The sequence below is a fragment of the Prionailurus bengalensis genome, chromosome A2 (assembly GCF_016509475.1).
Source record: "Prionailurus bengalensis isolate Pbe53 chromosome A2, Fcat_Pben_1.1_paternal_pri, whole genome shotgun sequence".
Lineage (NCBI taxonomy): Eukaryota > Metazoa > Chordata > Mammalia > Carnivora > Felidae > Prionailurus > Prionailurus bengalensis.
In genome coordinates, this window is record NC_057348.1 from 19,944,510 (window position 1) to 19,960,370 (window position 15,861).

The 15,861-nt window shown below is 35.8% G+C and overlaps 1 protein-coding gene across 13 annotated transcripts in view; it reads left to right on the top strand.

Annotated features, from left to right (window-relative positions):
* DOCK3 (dedicator of cytokinesis 3) overlaps positions 1-15,861 on the top strand; it is a 598,286-nt gene that overhangs the window by 180,490 nt on the left and 401,935 nt on the right. For all 13 annotated transcript variants that reach the window (XM_043587437.1, XM_043587445.1, XM_043587439.1 and 10 more), the window contains one exon: positions 5,168-5,223. In XM_043587437.1, the coding sequence (XP_043443372.1) occupies positions 5,168-5,223 (56 nt within the window). The remainder of the gene's footprint in view (positions 1-5,167; positions 5,224-15,861) is intronic.

The following is a 15,861-nucleotide window of genomic DNA, read 5'->3' on the forward strand; positions in this document are numbered from 1 at the left end:
AAAACTGTCAAAGTTACAGACAAGGAGAGACCTTAAAAGCAGCAAGAGAAACAAAATTTGTAACTTACAAAGTACTCCCACCCCTGATTAGGCTGTCAGTGGATTTCTCAGCAGAAATATTACAGGCCAGAAGAGAGAGAGATAATTATTCCAAGTGGTGAAAGAAAAAAGAACCACACCAACCAAGAATACTTTACCTAGCAGAGCTGTCCTTCAGAAATTAAAGAGAGATATAAACTTCCCAGCTAAACAAAAGCTGAGGGAATTTATCATCACTAGACCTGCCTTACAAACAATGCTGAAAGGAGTTCTTCAAGCTGAAATGAAAGGATCCTAATTAGTAACATGAAAAAATGAAAATATAAAACTCTGGTAAAGGTAAGTATATACTCAAATTCAAAATACTCTAATACTATAATATGGTGATATATTAGCTCTAGTGTTAAAAGATGAGAGTGTTTAAAAAACTATAGCTCTAATAATTCAAAGTATAGGTAAATTGTGACATCGAAAACAGTAAGAGCAGGGGAGAGTAAAAGAGTAGAGTTTTTGTATATGATCAAAATTAAGTTGTTACTGGCTTAAAATAGACTGTTACAAGTTGTGTTACATAAATACCATGATAACCACAAAGCAAAAACCTATAGTAGAATCACAGAAGATACAGGTATGGGAATCAAAGCATACCACCATGGAGAATCATCAGTTCATAAAGGAAGGCAGCCAAGAGATGAAAAAAGGAACAAGGCAGCTATAGAACAACTGGAAACAACAAGATGGTAATTCTTTACCTATCAATAATTACTCTAAATGTGAATGAATTGAATTCCCTAATCAACAGGCCTAAAGTAGCTAGAATGATTAAAAGACAAGGCCCTATTAATTACATACCACCTTTAAGAGACTTACTTCACCTTTAGGGACATACATAAGTTGAAAGTAAAGGGATAGGAAATGATATTTTGTGCAAGTGAAAACCAGAAGAGAGCATAGGTAGTTATATTTACTCCAGGTAAAATAGACTTTAAGATAAAAATTGTTGACTAGAGACCAAGAAGGTCATTGTATAATGATAAAGGAATCAGCTCATCAGGAAGATATAGCAATCATATCTATAGGTGCATCAAAAACTAATATATTAGTATGTAATAAATATATTAAACAGATACAGATTTGAAGGGAAAATTAGATGATAATACAATAGTAAAAGGACACTTCATTACTTCCGTTTCAGCAATAGATTATTCAGACAAAATCAACAAGGAAACACTTGACTTGAACTGAACTTTAGACCAAATGTATCTCACAGACATAGATACAACACTTCATTCACCAGCATCAGGATATACATTCTTCTCAACTGAAGATGGAACATTCTTCAGAATAGATCATATGATAGGCCACATAACAAGACTTAGCAAATTTAAGAAGATTGAAATTATACTATGTATCTTTTCATACCACAATGGTATAAAAGTAGAAATCAATAATGGGAAGAAAACTGGAAAATTCACAAATATGTGCAAATTAAACAACACAGTTCTGAACAAGCAGTGGGTCAGAAAATCAAAAAGGAAATTAAAAAATATCATGATACAAATGAAAATGGAAACAGCATACCAAAGCCTATGGGTTGCTCCAGTGTTAAGAGACCATTTTATAATAATCAATGCCTTACAATAAGAAAAAAGAAAATGTTGGGGCGCCTGGGTGGTGCAGTCAGTTAAGCGTCCGACTTCAGCCAGGTCACGATCTCGCGGTCCGGGAGTTCGAGCCCCGCGTCAGGCTCTGGGCTGATGGCTCAGAGCCTGGAGCCTGTTTCCGATTCTGTGTCTCCCTTTCTCTCTGCCCCTCCCCCGTTCGTGCTCTGTCTCTCTCTGTCTCAAAAATAAATAAACGTTGAAAAAAAAAAAATAAAAAAAAAAAAAAAAAAAAGAAAAAATGTCAAATAACCCAACTTTACACCTCAGTGAACTAGAAAAAGAACCAACTATGCTCAAATTCAGCAGATGGAAGGAAATAAAGATCAGAGTTGGAAAAGTGAAATAGAGACCAGAAAACTATAAAAGGATTAACAGGGGCGCCTGGGTGGCTCAGTCGGTTGGGCGTCTCACTTAGGCTCAGGTCATGATCTTGCGGTCTGTGAGTTTGAGCCCCACATCAGGCTCTGGGCTGATGGCTCAGAGCCTGGAGCCTGCTTCGGATTCTGTGTCTCCCTCTCTCTCTGCCACTCCCCTGCTCACACTCTGTCTCTCTCTCTGTCAAAAATAAATAAATACTAAAAAAAAAAAAAAGGATTAACAAAACTGAGAGCTGTCTTTTTTTTTTTTTTAAAGATAAACAAAATTGACAAACGCTTAGATTAAAGGGAAAAAAAGGAAAGACTCAAAATGAGACATAAAATAGGAAGCATTAAAAATGATACCACAGAAGGGTGGCTTAGTTGGTTAAACGTCTGACTCTTGAATTTTGGTTCAGGTCATGATTGCATGGTCCTGAGATAGAGACCCACGTGGGGCTCTGCACTGGGTGTGGAGCCTGCCTAACATTTTCTCTTGGGGTGCCTGGGTGGCTTAGTTGGTTGAGTGTCTGACTTTGGCTCAGGTCATGATCTTGCAGTTCGTGGTTTGAGCTTCGATTCAGGTTTTGTACTGACAGCTCCAAGCCTGGAGCCTGCTTTGGATTCTGTGTCTCCCTCTCTCTCAGCCCCTCCCCTGCTCACACTCCCACCTCTTTCTCTCTCTGTCTCAAAAATAAAACATTAAAAAAAAATTCTCTCTCCCTTGGGGCACTTGGGTGGCTCAGTCATTTGAGCCACTTCGGCTCAGGTCATGATCTTGCGGGTTCATTAGTTTGAGTCCTGCATTAGGCTTGCTGCTGTTGGCCTGTCAGCACAGAACCTGCTTTAGATCCTCTCTCTGCCCCTCCCCCGCTTGTGTGCTCCCCCAAATAAATAAATATTTTAAAAACTTTAAAGATTCTCCCCCTCTACCCCTCTGCCCTCCCTTGCTTGCCCTCTCTCTCTCTCACCAAAAAAAAAAAAAAAAAAAAAAAAAAATGGTACCACAGAAATACAAGGGATTATAAGAGAATGCCATGAACAATTATTTGCCAACAAATTGGATAATATAGAGGAAATGGATGAATTCCTAGAAACATGTAACCTACTAAGGATAAATCAGGAAAAAATAAAAAAAAATATTAATGATCCAGTAATGAGTAAGGAGATTGCATCAGCAATCAGATTCTTCCAACAAAGAAAGTTCAGGACCTGATGACTTTACTGGTGAATTCTACCAAACTTTAAAAAATTAATACCAATTCTTCTCTAACTCTTGCAGAAAATTGAAGAGGAGGAAACACTTCCAGGCTCAGTTCATTAGGCCAGTAATACCCTGATACCCAAGCCAGATAAGAATGCTAAATGAAAAACAAAACCAAAGACAGTATCCCTGATGAATACAGATGCAAAAATTCTCAAAAAATTTTAACAATCCAAATTTAATAGTACATTTAAAGGCTTTTATGCCATGATAAAATGGGATTTATCCAAGGAATGAAAGGATGGTTCAACATTATCAAACTAATTAATGTGATACACCTCATTGATAGAATGAAAGATAAAAATCATGTAATCATTTCAGTAGGTGCAGAAAAAACCATTTTGACAAAATACAAAATCCTTTCATGAATAGAATTCTCAGAAAAGTGGGTTTATAAGGAACATATCTCAACATAAAAAAGGCCATCATATGACAAACCCACAGCTGATGTCATACTCAATGGTAAATGGGTTTGAAATGAAAGTTTTTCCTCTAAGATGAGAAACAAGACAAGAATCCTCATTTTCACCACTCCTGGCCAACATAGTACTGGAAGTCCTAGCCAGAGCAGTCAGGTGAGAAAAGGAAACAGAAGGCATCTAAATCAGAAAGGAAGAAGTAAAATTGTATTTGTTTGCAGATGATTTGATATATGTAGAAAATCCTAAAGACTCCACCAAAAACCTGCTGAAACTAATCAGCAAATTCAGTAAAATTGCAGGATATAAAATTAACACACAGAATTTAGTTGTGTTTCTTACTCTCTAACAATGAAATATTTGAAAAAGAAATGCAGGCAACAGTGCTATTCAAAATAGGATTGAAAGGGGCGCCTGGGTGGCGCAGTCGGTTGAGCGTCCGACTTCAGCCAGGTCACGATCTCGTGGTCCGGGAGTTCGAGCCCCGCGTCGGGCTCTGGGCTGATGGCTCAGAGCCTGGAGCCTGTTTCCGATTCTGTGTCTCCCTCTCTCTCTGCCCCTCCCCCGTTCATGCTCTGTCTCTCTCTGTCCCAAAAATAAATAAACGTTGAAAAAAAATTAAAAAAAAATAGGATTGAAAACAAGCAGATGGTTAGGAATAAATTTAACCAAGGAGGTGAAATATCTGTATACTGAAAACTATAAAATGAATTACTGCAGTGTAGTTGCTGATGGCCTTGTGTGGTATAGATTTATTTTTGGTAGTGATGTGGGCCAAAGAGTATATATAAAAGAATTGAGACCATTTGTGTTGTATTTGAAGGGATTCATACATCAGGGAAAAATAACGAAACACTGATTGCAAAACTTCATTTTTTTTTAAAACAATACATCTTTTTGTACCTTAGGAATTGAAATCAAATTATGGCAAATATCAAGATGGAAACTATTTAGAAAGAATAAAAAGAGAAATATTTATGGAAACTTCCAAATTGGTTCATTCTGGTGAATATAAATGTTTGTCAGAGTCCGAGAATTGTTTCTCTAGCTCAGAGCTGGGTAATGTATAAGTTGTTGGTTAGGGGATAGTTTTGTAGATACATGCCAAGCTTTGTATATAAGTCTATATCCTGAGAGTGATTAGGTGGAATATTTCCAATCTGTAACTTAAAATAATCTTTTTGGTTGTTGCTTAAGATCACAGTTTTCACCTGAAGATAGACTCTGAGTGCAAATGACAGTGAAATTCCTATCTAATGTGTATAGTTTGTGCAATTTTGCATTCTTAATATGCAAAGTGGTTGCTACATTAAGAGTTCTACTGTATTGTTGATTTCCATGCTGAAATCTGGCTGCTATTTTAGTATATATGTGATGTTAATCAGAAATTGCTTTTTCTAATGGGAAATCTTTTCTCTTTTACAGGGTATCTTTCCTGTAAATTATATTCACTTGAAAAAGGCAATTGTCAGTAATAGGGGGTGAGTAGTTGGCCTTACTAAATTTATTCATAATTTTTATAGATTGTGGATGAAGGCTTTTTTTCATTTTGGTTTATAGTATAAAATATGCTATTAACATGTTTTCCTGCCAAAAATAAGTTTGCTTTATCATATATAATATAATATATAATTCTGAGAATATAACTATTTCTTAAAATACTGACAACTTTAATATCTTTTCTTCTGTACCTGAAAGGTAACCTGGGTTGTGAATTTTCTAAAAACATAATGCATGCAGTATGTTTTTAATAATTTATTTATTACTTTGAGAATAGGTTCTAATAGGATAACAAGTACAATCTGAATAGAAGAGAGCAAGATGTAAATACATCAAAGTGTTAACATTTGTTGTTTTTGCACATTCACATTGTGACTTTTAGAAATTCTTTAATGTCATGCTCTAATTTTAAAAGTAATAAATATGTGTTATTATAAAATTGTGATTTTATTTTCCAGAATTTATCATTTTAAAATATAAAATTTAAGGTACTATATAAGTGTGATAGCTTTTGGTACTAGAAATAATGTTTTTGAACAGAGGTTGAGTAAGCATCAGAGTTTAGTTAGGGCTTAATCAGGAAACAAGAACTTATGAGTCGTTTTACAAGGTAGAATTTAATATGGGTTATTGTTTACATACATGTTTGAAAATGAAAAAAAAAGAGGAAATACTGATGTAACCAAAAATAATAACTACAGAAAGAAGTCTATACTCTGTAGGCTGGGGATACAAAAGATAGTGGGCTGGGGATATTAGAACTCAGGATCTGAGAAGATGGGTCTTGAGATACCGGAGCTCAAACATCTGAGGAGTAAGAACATCACATGGCTGTTGCTGGTATATATGAAGAACGGCAGTGAGGCTGTTTCTGGGAATGCCAATAACAACTGGAGGCTGGGACCTATTTTCTCTGGTTAGGAACTGTGTATAGAACAGCAAGAAACACTTCTTCTTATCTCCTTTTCCCCAGTATCTTTCAGGTGCCCCCAGTAGACAGAGGAGCTTGTGAGGCAAAGTTGGCAAATCCCAGCCTCAGAGTCAGTGCCTAGAAGGGTGGATTTAGAGATGAGAGGTATTATTAGGTGACTGGTATGCATTCTAAGATAAAATTTGTTATTGAGGAATAGTAAGCCTGTAAGAAGATTCTGATATGAATGCACGATCAGCATACCTTTTTTTTATTCTCCTTCTTCTTTTATAAAATATCAAAGACAAACGGATATAGAGAAATGAAACTTGAAAATCCTCTTTTAGTGAACGTTTGCAACAAATAGTCTATTTCAAATTTATAGGAAAGGATTGCCAAAGTCATCAAGACTGTATAGAAGTTGTGTGGAAAAAGGAAGAGAGAGTGTCTAGACCTGGACCAGGAAGGCATATATTCCTGAAAGTACTAATAATGTGAATAATAATTTCTGAATGTGAATAGCTCACCTCAAAATGCAAAATATAATGCAAAAATACAAAATTCAAAAATAATGCCCCTGATTTATAACACTTAGTTCAGTAATAAGACTGATAAGAGCTGAAATTGACAGAAACTGCATGGAAGTGAGATGAGACAAGGAGATAGAATGTTTAGGGATCTAGAAATAGAGTACCTCAGAAAATGCTAGCAAAATAATACACTTCCTGATTGATAACCAGGGACTCATCGTAAATCCAAGAGCAATGTTCCCTGTTTATAATAGTTGTAAAGGAAATTAAGGACCACTTTGTTAGCAGAAAAATCTCTACCTCGATTCAGTTTGTTTCTGGAAGGCAAAGGAGATATGGCTTAAATAATTATACAGAGCAGCCATATTTGTTTTTCTTTTTTTTTTAATGTGTAAGAGAATTGGTTTGATTTCTTTTTTTAAATTTTTTATTATGAAATTTATTGTCAAATTGGTTTCCATACAACACCCAGTGCTCATCCCAACAGGTGCCCTCAGTACCCATCACCCACCCACCCCTTCCTCCCACCCCCCATAAACCCTCAGTTTGTTCTCAGTTTTTAGGAGTCAGAGCAGCCATATTTGTTGGAAGCACACTTTCTCTAAGGAAGCAGAGAAATCGTTTTTTTGATGTAAATTTTAGAAAGCTACGTAGAATCAATTCAGTAGGCAAACCTCCCACAGTTTGGTGGTCCTAAATAATATTTCTGAAATCTGAAGAAAGTATTAAAAAATTGTCTTTAGGTACTGAAATGCAATCAATGTAGGGAGGATCTTTTTTCCCCCGTTTTTATTTAAATTCCAGTTAGTTAACATATAGTGTAATATTAGTTGCAGGTGTAGAATGTAGTGATTCATCACAAGTGCCCTCCTTAATCCCCGTCACCTATTTGACCCCTCCCTGCATCCACCTCCCCTCAGGTAACCATCAGTTAATTCTCTATAGTTAAGTGTTTGTTTCTTGGTCTCTCTCTTTCTGTCAGTCTCTCTCTTTCTCTCTTTAAAATTTTGGAGGATCTTGGGGAATTTTGATCCTTGAAGGAAGGGATTCATACAGGAAGAGTTCATGTTTATTTTGGCTTTTTTTCCACAGAGAATTTTTCAGTTTTCTGTCAACTGGTGGAGCAGATTCCAAACAGAAAGTGGTAGTCTTTCAGGGATGAGGAAACAGGCTGGAGTTTGGAACTCTCAGGGAGATTGGAAAGTAAGAGGTTAAAACCTGGAGAGAAGAGAACCTCAGAGAATTAGGGTCTTAATCTGTTTGCAAATTCCCCTTAAGTAATTGAGTTAGTTCTAGCTTCTTTTGAGCTATGTAAGAGTTGAGGAATCTTAGAGAGTACAGCTAGCAAACTGAATAGACTTCACCAGCCACTTAATATTGGTGAAAAAAATATTAGAGTTCAAGGACTGGCAAGTTATAGGGGCCTTGGGAAAGTATTTTGGACTTTTTGTTGAGATTGCTAAAGGAACATACCCTGTAAATAAGGGCTATGCCCTTGGATAAAGGACCAAACTAAAGATATATAGGGCAAAAGTGAGATAGTCTAGCCATAACAAAGCGTAAACATCTGAAAACAAGGGATGTTAGAAGAATACTGTCATTCAGAAATAGCCAGTGTAATATGTTAATGTGATTTCCCATTTTTTTAATACATGGTATTTTTACTCTGTTCCCTGTTATGAGTTAATTCTCCTTTATCATTTTTTCTCCCCCACTCTTATAAATATTACATTGATGATATATCTCTTTTTGGTATCCTTTTTCTTCCTTAATTTCTATGGCTATTCTTGTTCCATTCTTCCTCTTGGGTCTCCCTTCATCATTCTTCTCTGACTCCTATTCCAAGCCCTTAATCCATGAGCTTTATCTCTACTCTAATCCTTTATGTGCAAAATGTGCCTTTTTTGTTCAGGTAGAGTAAGGTAGACAGTTTCACTACAGTGTGTGAAGGTGACGTCAGTAAAAGGAGATGAGTCCAGAGTGGCAGCAAAGGAATAAATATTGTAGGGCCTTGTAGGCTATGTCAGGGGTGTTATCTTTTATTGAATGATCATGGAAGTCACTAAAAACTTTCAGAAAGAGAAGGGACATATTTTTAATTTTAAAAGTGTTATTCTGGGCTGCTTTGTTGAAACTAGAACTATAGTGGGGAAAGGTCAGAAGCAAGGAGACTTGGTAGAATACTATAGAGGTCCATGGAAGACAGAATGATAGCTTGGATTCACATGTTCCCTGGTGTGATGAGAAGTGGTAAGGTGCCATATATTTTGAAGTTAGAGCTGACAGTATTTGTTGAGCATGTAGAGTAGACAAAAAAGGAATTGAAGATGACTTCAGGGTTTTTTGTCTTAATAACTCTGGAGATGTGGTTGCCATTCACAGAAATGTGGAAGCTTGGGAAGGGATATATTTTGGGGAGGAAATCAAAGGATTCAATTTTGGACATGTTAAGTTTAAAATGACTCTTAGACTCAAGTGGAGATATTAGGTAAGCAGTTGACCATGAATGTGGAGTTCTGAGGAGTTTGGCGCTTCAAACATAGATTTGGAAGTCATCAGCATTCAAATGGTATTTAAAACTACGGGGCTGGATGAGAACAGTAAAGGAATTTCTGTAGATGGAGAAGTGAGGCGAAGACAGAATACTGGGGAACTGTAATGTTTAAAGATAAAGTGAAGAAGAGAATCAGAAGAATCTAAAAAGTTGTGGCCAATGAGGCACGTAGAGAAATGAAACAGTAGTGTCTTGGAGACCAAGCAAAGAAAGTATTTAGAGGATGGACTAATCAAATATGTCTGGTGTTGTTGAGTAAGATTGAAGATCTAGTTAGGAGCAGTTGGGGTAGACTAGTAAGAATGAAAACCCAATAAGAAGAAATTTTAGAGAGAATGAAAGAAGAGGAAGTAGAATACAGGAAAGACTCACAGGCCAAAGACTTAAGACTCTTATAACCATAACTGAAGGGCAGATGGCAACATAATTTGGTTTTGGGATAAATTCTTCTATGTAATCCTTTTTTAAAAATCATCAGACTCTTCTTACCTAATTTTTTATTTTGAAAAATTTCAAATCTATACACAGATTACAAGAATAATATAAATAACACCTATATCCTTTCCCCTGAATTTAGTAGTTACGAGCATTTTGCCATATTAAGCTCATGTTCTCTCCCCAGCCTTGCTTTTAACATGAGAGTAAGTTTTAGACATTCTAATACTTTACTGTTAAATATTTGAGTATGTGTCTTCTAAGAAAAAGGACATTCTTTAACATGATCACAATATAACTATTACACTCAAGAAATTTACCATTGATACTAGTACTATGATATATCTAGTTCATATTCAAATATCCCTAATTTTCCCAAGAATGTCCTTTTTATAGCTGTTTTTGTTTGATTGCTTTTTTTGGTGGGGGTATGGTCTAGGAGTCAAAAAATTAAGTATTTTCAGGCTTTCAGTTATGAGATAAATAAGTCTTGGGGGGGAAAGGTACAGCATAAAGAATATAGTCAATGCTTTTGTAATAGTGTTGTTTGGTGACAGATGATAGCTACACTTGTGGTGAGCATAGTGTAATACATAGAGAAATTGAATCACTATGTAGTTCACCTGAAACTAATGTAACATTCTGTGTCAACTATACTGAATGAAAAAAAAATTTAAATCTTCATAATCGGTGTATAGAAACGAGACAGATTTCTGTATATTCATTTTGTATACTGAGATTTTACTGAATTTGTGTATCAGTTCCAGCAGTTTTTTGGTGGTGTCTTTTGAGTTTTCTATATAGAGTATCATGTCATCTACACATAGTGAAAGTTTGACTTCTTTGCCAATTTGGATGCCTATTATTTCTTTTTGTTGTCTGATTGCTGAGGCTAGGACTTCCAGTACTGTGTTAAATAACAGTGGTGAGAATGGACATCCCTGTCTTGTTCCTGACCCTAGAGGAAAAGCTTTCAGTTTTTCCCCGTTGAAGATGATACTAGCTATGGGTTTTTCGTATATGGACTTTATTATGTTGAGGTATGTTCCTGCTAAACCTACTTTGTTGAGGGTCTTTATCATGAATGGATGTTGTACTTTGTCAAGTGCTTTTTCTGCATCTTGAGAGGATCATATGGTTCTTATCTGTTTTATTTCATGTTATGTTATGTTATGTTATGTTATGTTAGAGAACATCTTAGCAGGGGAGAGGGACAGAGGGAGAGAGAAAGAGAGAGGGAGAGAGGAAGAGGGAGGGAGAGAGGGAGATAGAGATGGAGACAATCTTCAGACTCCATGCGCAGTGTATCATGCTCAATTTGTATCAAACTGCTTGATTTGCGAATATTGAACCACCCTGGCAAACCAGGAGTAAATCCCACTTGATCATGGTGAATGGTTCTTTTAATGTACTGTTGGATTCAGTTTGCTAATATTTTGTTGCAAAAAGTCTCTTTTTCAGTGTTGTCTTTATCTGGTTTGGAATTGGTAATGCTGGCCTCATGGAATGAGTTTGGAAGTTTTCCTTCCATTTGTATTTTTTGGAACAGTTTGAGAGGAATAGGTATTAACTCGTCTTTAAATGTTTGGTAGAATCCCTCTGTGAAGTCATCTGGCCCTGGACTTTTGTTTGTTTGGAGATGTTTGATTACTGATTCAGTTTTTTTTTCTAGATATCAATATGTTCAAGTTTTCTATTTCTTCTTGTTTCAGTTTTGGTAGTTTATACGTTTCTAGGATTTTATATCCATTTCTTCCAGATTTTCTGGTTTGTTGACATATAATTTTTCAAAATATTCTCATAATTGTTTGTATTTATCTGGTGGTGGTTGTGATTTCTCCTCTCTCAAACACGTGATTTATTTATTTGGGTCCATTCTATTTTTGATAAGTGTGTTCTTTTTACCTTTTATGATGTTTACATAAAATCTCTGGGTCAAAGAGCACCATAGAAATGCCCAGGTCAGTTGTTTTGCAAAATGTCCCTCAGTTTGTATTTGCCTAAATGTTTTTTCCTAAGTGGGTGATGGGCATTGAGGAGTGCACGTGTTGGGATGAGCACTGGTTGTTGTATGGAAACCAATTTGACAATAAATTTCATATTAAATAAATGAATAAACAAACAAATAAATAAATGTTTTTTCCTGGTTAGACTCAGCTTAAGCATTTTAGATTGCAATACTACATAGGTGGTGTGGTGGATTAAAACGATCATATTTCTCCTGCAGGTCCTCCTAGCGCATGATATGATTAGCAAGACCAGGGCTTGGGGCTCTACCTTAGTAAATAGTAGCCGAGAACAAAGGCCTCAATCAGTGAACATGCATTGTGTTTCTATCACGTGCCTTCTTCATTGTATCCTGCCATACCTGTGGAAAAGATGACCCTGTGCTCTCAATGCTTCTTAGGATATATCATCTGCTTCTTGGAAAACTTGTACCATTTGTGCTGAAGTGCTTTTGTTTTTGTTTTTTATTTGGTTGACAGGGAATGAAATTACTTGAATAGGCTATGGAAATTTTCTTGTGGGGACTTTTAAAATTTACATAGTTTTCAGTTAGCTTTTAAAGTTTTTCTTCACATCTGGCTTTTCTCATTCTTAAAATGATCCACCAGTTTTTGTAAAGTTTCACTGAAAAAAATATACATTTGTATATTTGAAGATAGTAAATTTGTAGTAAATTTGAAGATTTTAGGGCTGATAAGAAAAAAGATATGGCTACAAGATGGAAGGAACATACTATGAGCTTTATTTAGGCAGAACTTTGACGGGTTGTAAAGGTAAGTCCCTAACAGCTGGAGACCTCCCGGCAGCGCAGGGCCATACCTATAACAGGAAGAGGGCACAGGAACCCCTGGGAGAGAAGGGACTTATGTATCTAGATTATGTTACTTAGCTGCATGATGGGAAATCTCTGGGTCAAAGAGCACCATAGAATAGCAGTAGCTTATGATCTTTTATAGTCGAGGGTGGGTCTAAACTGTGAATAGCAGTTATTGAGTGCAGCTTTATTAATGTAAAATGACAGGCTCTAAATGGCTAAAAATATGCTTATTTGGGTTATATTAGAAGCAGTTGGATGTAAAATTTTGGCACTGGTGGGCTGTGAGCTAATGGTGCTCTCTTGCTGTGAAGAAGTAAATAATACAGGGCCCAGTATACAAGAGACACTTTGGCACATTTATATAACATCATTACATTATGAAACACAAATATTTTTTATTTTAAATTGTGGGAAGTTAGTGGCATGATTTAAATTAGGAATAGCCAACTTCCGTAGTTTTAGGAGTTGTCAGTTTTACTGATTACTAACCAAACTTTAGTTTACTTGAAAAATAGTTTACTTGAAAAGAAGCTTATAAATTTGACCCTAGATTCCTAAATTTATTTTAGGAGGGAGGCACAAGGTATTACAGGTAGGCCGATGACATACTCCTCTTATGTTCTGCTTAAGGAATTATTCATGTTCATATTATTTTTTGGATTTGCCTCTTTACTCTGGTTTAATGAATGTGGTTTCAAAGTGGGTTGAGTGTGTGTGGGAGATTGCATATAGGAAAATACATGTGCGCTGTAAGGAACACATGAGAACAGCATCAATTTAAATACTAATGTATAACATTTCTTTTCTCTGGAACTTTTATTTTTGTTTGTATATTTACTGAAATAATTTCTGTCTTCATTAGAGATGAAAATCAGAACTGATTTTTACAGAAATTCCTTTTTGCAGTATTTTTTCTAAATGTTCCATTTTCCCTCTTTACTAGATAATTTTCATCAGCTTACAACTTCTTGAACTCATTACTTTGTTTTCTCAGAGCAAAATTTCTCAAGAGTTGGTTATGCAACAGTGCTTATTGAATATGAATAAGTAGTCTTTTGGTATATTATGTTCATTTTTACTTCTTTATATTTTTGATTTTTAAAAACATATAATTCTGTAACAAAACTTATTTATACTACTAGAGAAAATAGGCAAAGCCTAGTAACTTGCTGGTGGGAAAACTGCAACTTGTATGTGAATTTTTCCTAAATACTTAAGGTAGAGAGAAATGTATGTGTATACACACACTCTAAGGCTGTATTAAATTCTGAGTTGAAATTCATATTCTCTTTGCTCAGAATAAGATAATTAAGTCCCTATTTAAGTATTTGTTTTGTTAGTAACATTGTACCTTAAAAATATTCAGGAGTATGTAAGTTAGTTTAATGTTTGAGACGTGCTTCAGTTTGAACAGATGATTTTTCACCATTTAAGAAAGAATGTGGTTGGGGCGCCTGGGTGGCTCAGTTGGTTAAGTGGCCGACTTTGGCTCAGGTCATGATTTCGCGGTCCATAAGTTTGAGCCCCGCGTCGGGCTCTGTGCTGACAGCTCGGAGCCTGGAGCCTGTTTCGGATTCTGTGTCTCCCTCTCTCTGACCCTCCCCTGTTCATGCTCTGTCTCTCTCTGTCTCAAAAATAAATAAATGTTAAAAGAAAGAAAGAAAGAAAGAAAGAAAAAAAAAAGAAAGAAAGAAAGAAAGAATGTGCTTGAACAAGAGGGTATTATTCTAAGCGAAATTAGTCAGTCTGAGGAAGACAAATATCATATGACTTCACTCATATGAGGACTTTAAGAGACAAAACATGAACATAAGAGAAGGAAAGCAAAAATAATTTAAAAACAGGAAGGAGGACAAAACCTAACAGATTGTTAAATATGGAGAACAAACAGAGGGTTACTGGAGGGGTTGTGGGAGGGGGATGGGCTAAATGGGTAAGAGGCATTAAGGAATCTAGTCCTGAAATCATTGTTGTACTATGTGATAACCAACTTGAATGTAAATTAAAAAATAAACTAAAAAAAAAAAAAAGAAAGAATGTAGTTGATAAGAGTCACACATTCACCATGACTAAGCCATGCCAGTGCATTGGATATAATGTGTTTTTGTTTCTGCAAAGCATATGACAGTCTCATTTAACATCCCTTTGTTAGGCAAGATGCTAACAAAGTTAATTTATAGATGGTTGGACATCTATCAAAGAATGTTTATCACTTCTTTCTTTGTGCCAGTGTTTATTGTACTTAGATTATTCCAACCTGTGTGTCTTCATCTTTAGCTCAGTGCCTGCCATGTAGCAGACACTTAGTAAACATGATGGGTAAATGAGTAAGTTAGAGACTTTAACAATTTGATAACTAATATAGTAGTTTTCTGATGGCAAGGCATAGGACATAATTCTTATCCATAGCCATACTTAATAAAAAAGACTAGATAACCTCGAAATACAAATAAAAACAATTTTCCTTACATTATTGGAAGGATCTAAGGTAGCTCACAGAAGGAAAGGAAAAGCTAGTGTCCCAGTTTTCAGAAAGGAGAGAAGCTAGAATGGTTCACTAAATCTGGATGTAGAACTTACTTAATGGACAGTCTCTTCCGGGTGCCACTCTTGCAGTTTTATACTGTTTTCCATCCATCTGTTACTCTTTTTGAGACTTGCATTAACAAGAGAGTGGCACTTATACACTAATAATGAAGCAGTAGAAAGACAAAGAAACTGATCCCATTCACAATTGCACCAAGAAGCATAAAATACCTAGGAATAAATCTAACCAAAGATGTAAAAGATCTATATGATGAAAACTATGAAAAGCTTATGAAGGAATTTGGAGAAGATATAAGGAATGGAAAAACATTCCGTGCTCATGGGTTGGAAGAATAAATATTGTCAAAATGTCATTACTACCCAAAGCTATCTACACACAATGAAATCCCAATCAAAATTGCACCAGCATTCTTCTTGAAGCTAGAACAAGCAATTCTAAAATTCATATGGAAACACAAAAGGCCCCAAATAGCCAAAGTAATTTTGAAGAAGAAGACCCAAGCAGGAGGCATCACAATCCCAGGCTTTAGCCTCTACTACAAAGTTGTAATCCTCAAGACAGCATTGTATTGGCACAAAAACAGACACATAGACCAATGGAATAGAATAGAAACCCCAGAACTAGACCCACAAAAGTATGGCCAACTAATCTTTGACAAAGCAAGAAAGAATATCCAATGGAAAAAAAACAGTCTCTTTAACAAATGGTGCTGGGAGAACTGGACAGCAACATGCAGAAGGTTGAAACTAGACCACTTTCTTACACCATTCACAAAAATAAACTCAAATGGATAAAGGACCTGAATGTGAGGCAGGAAA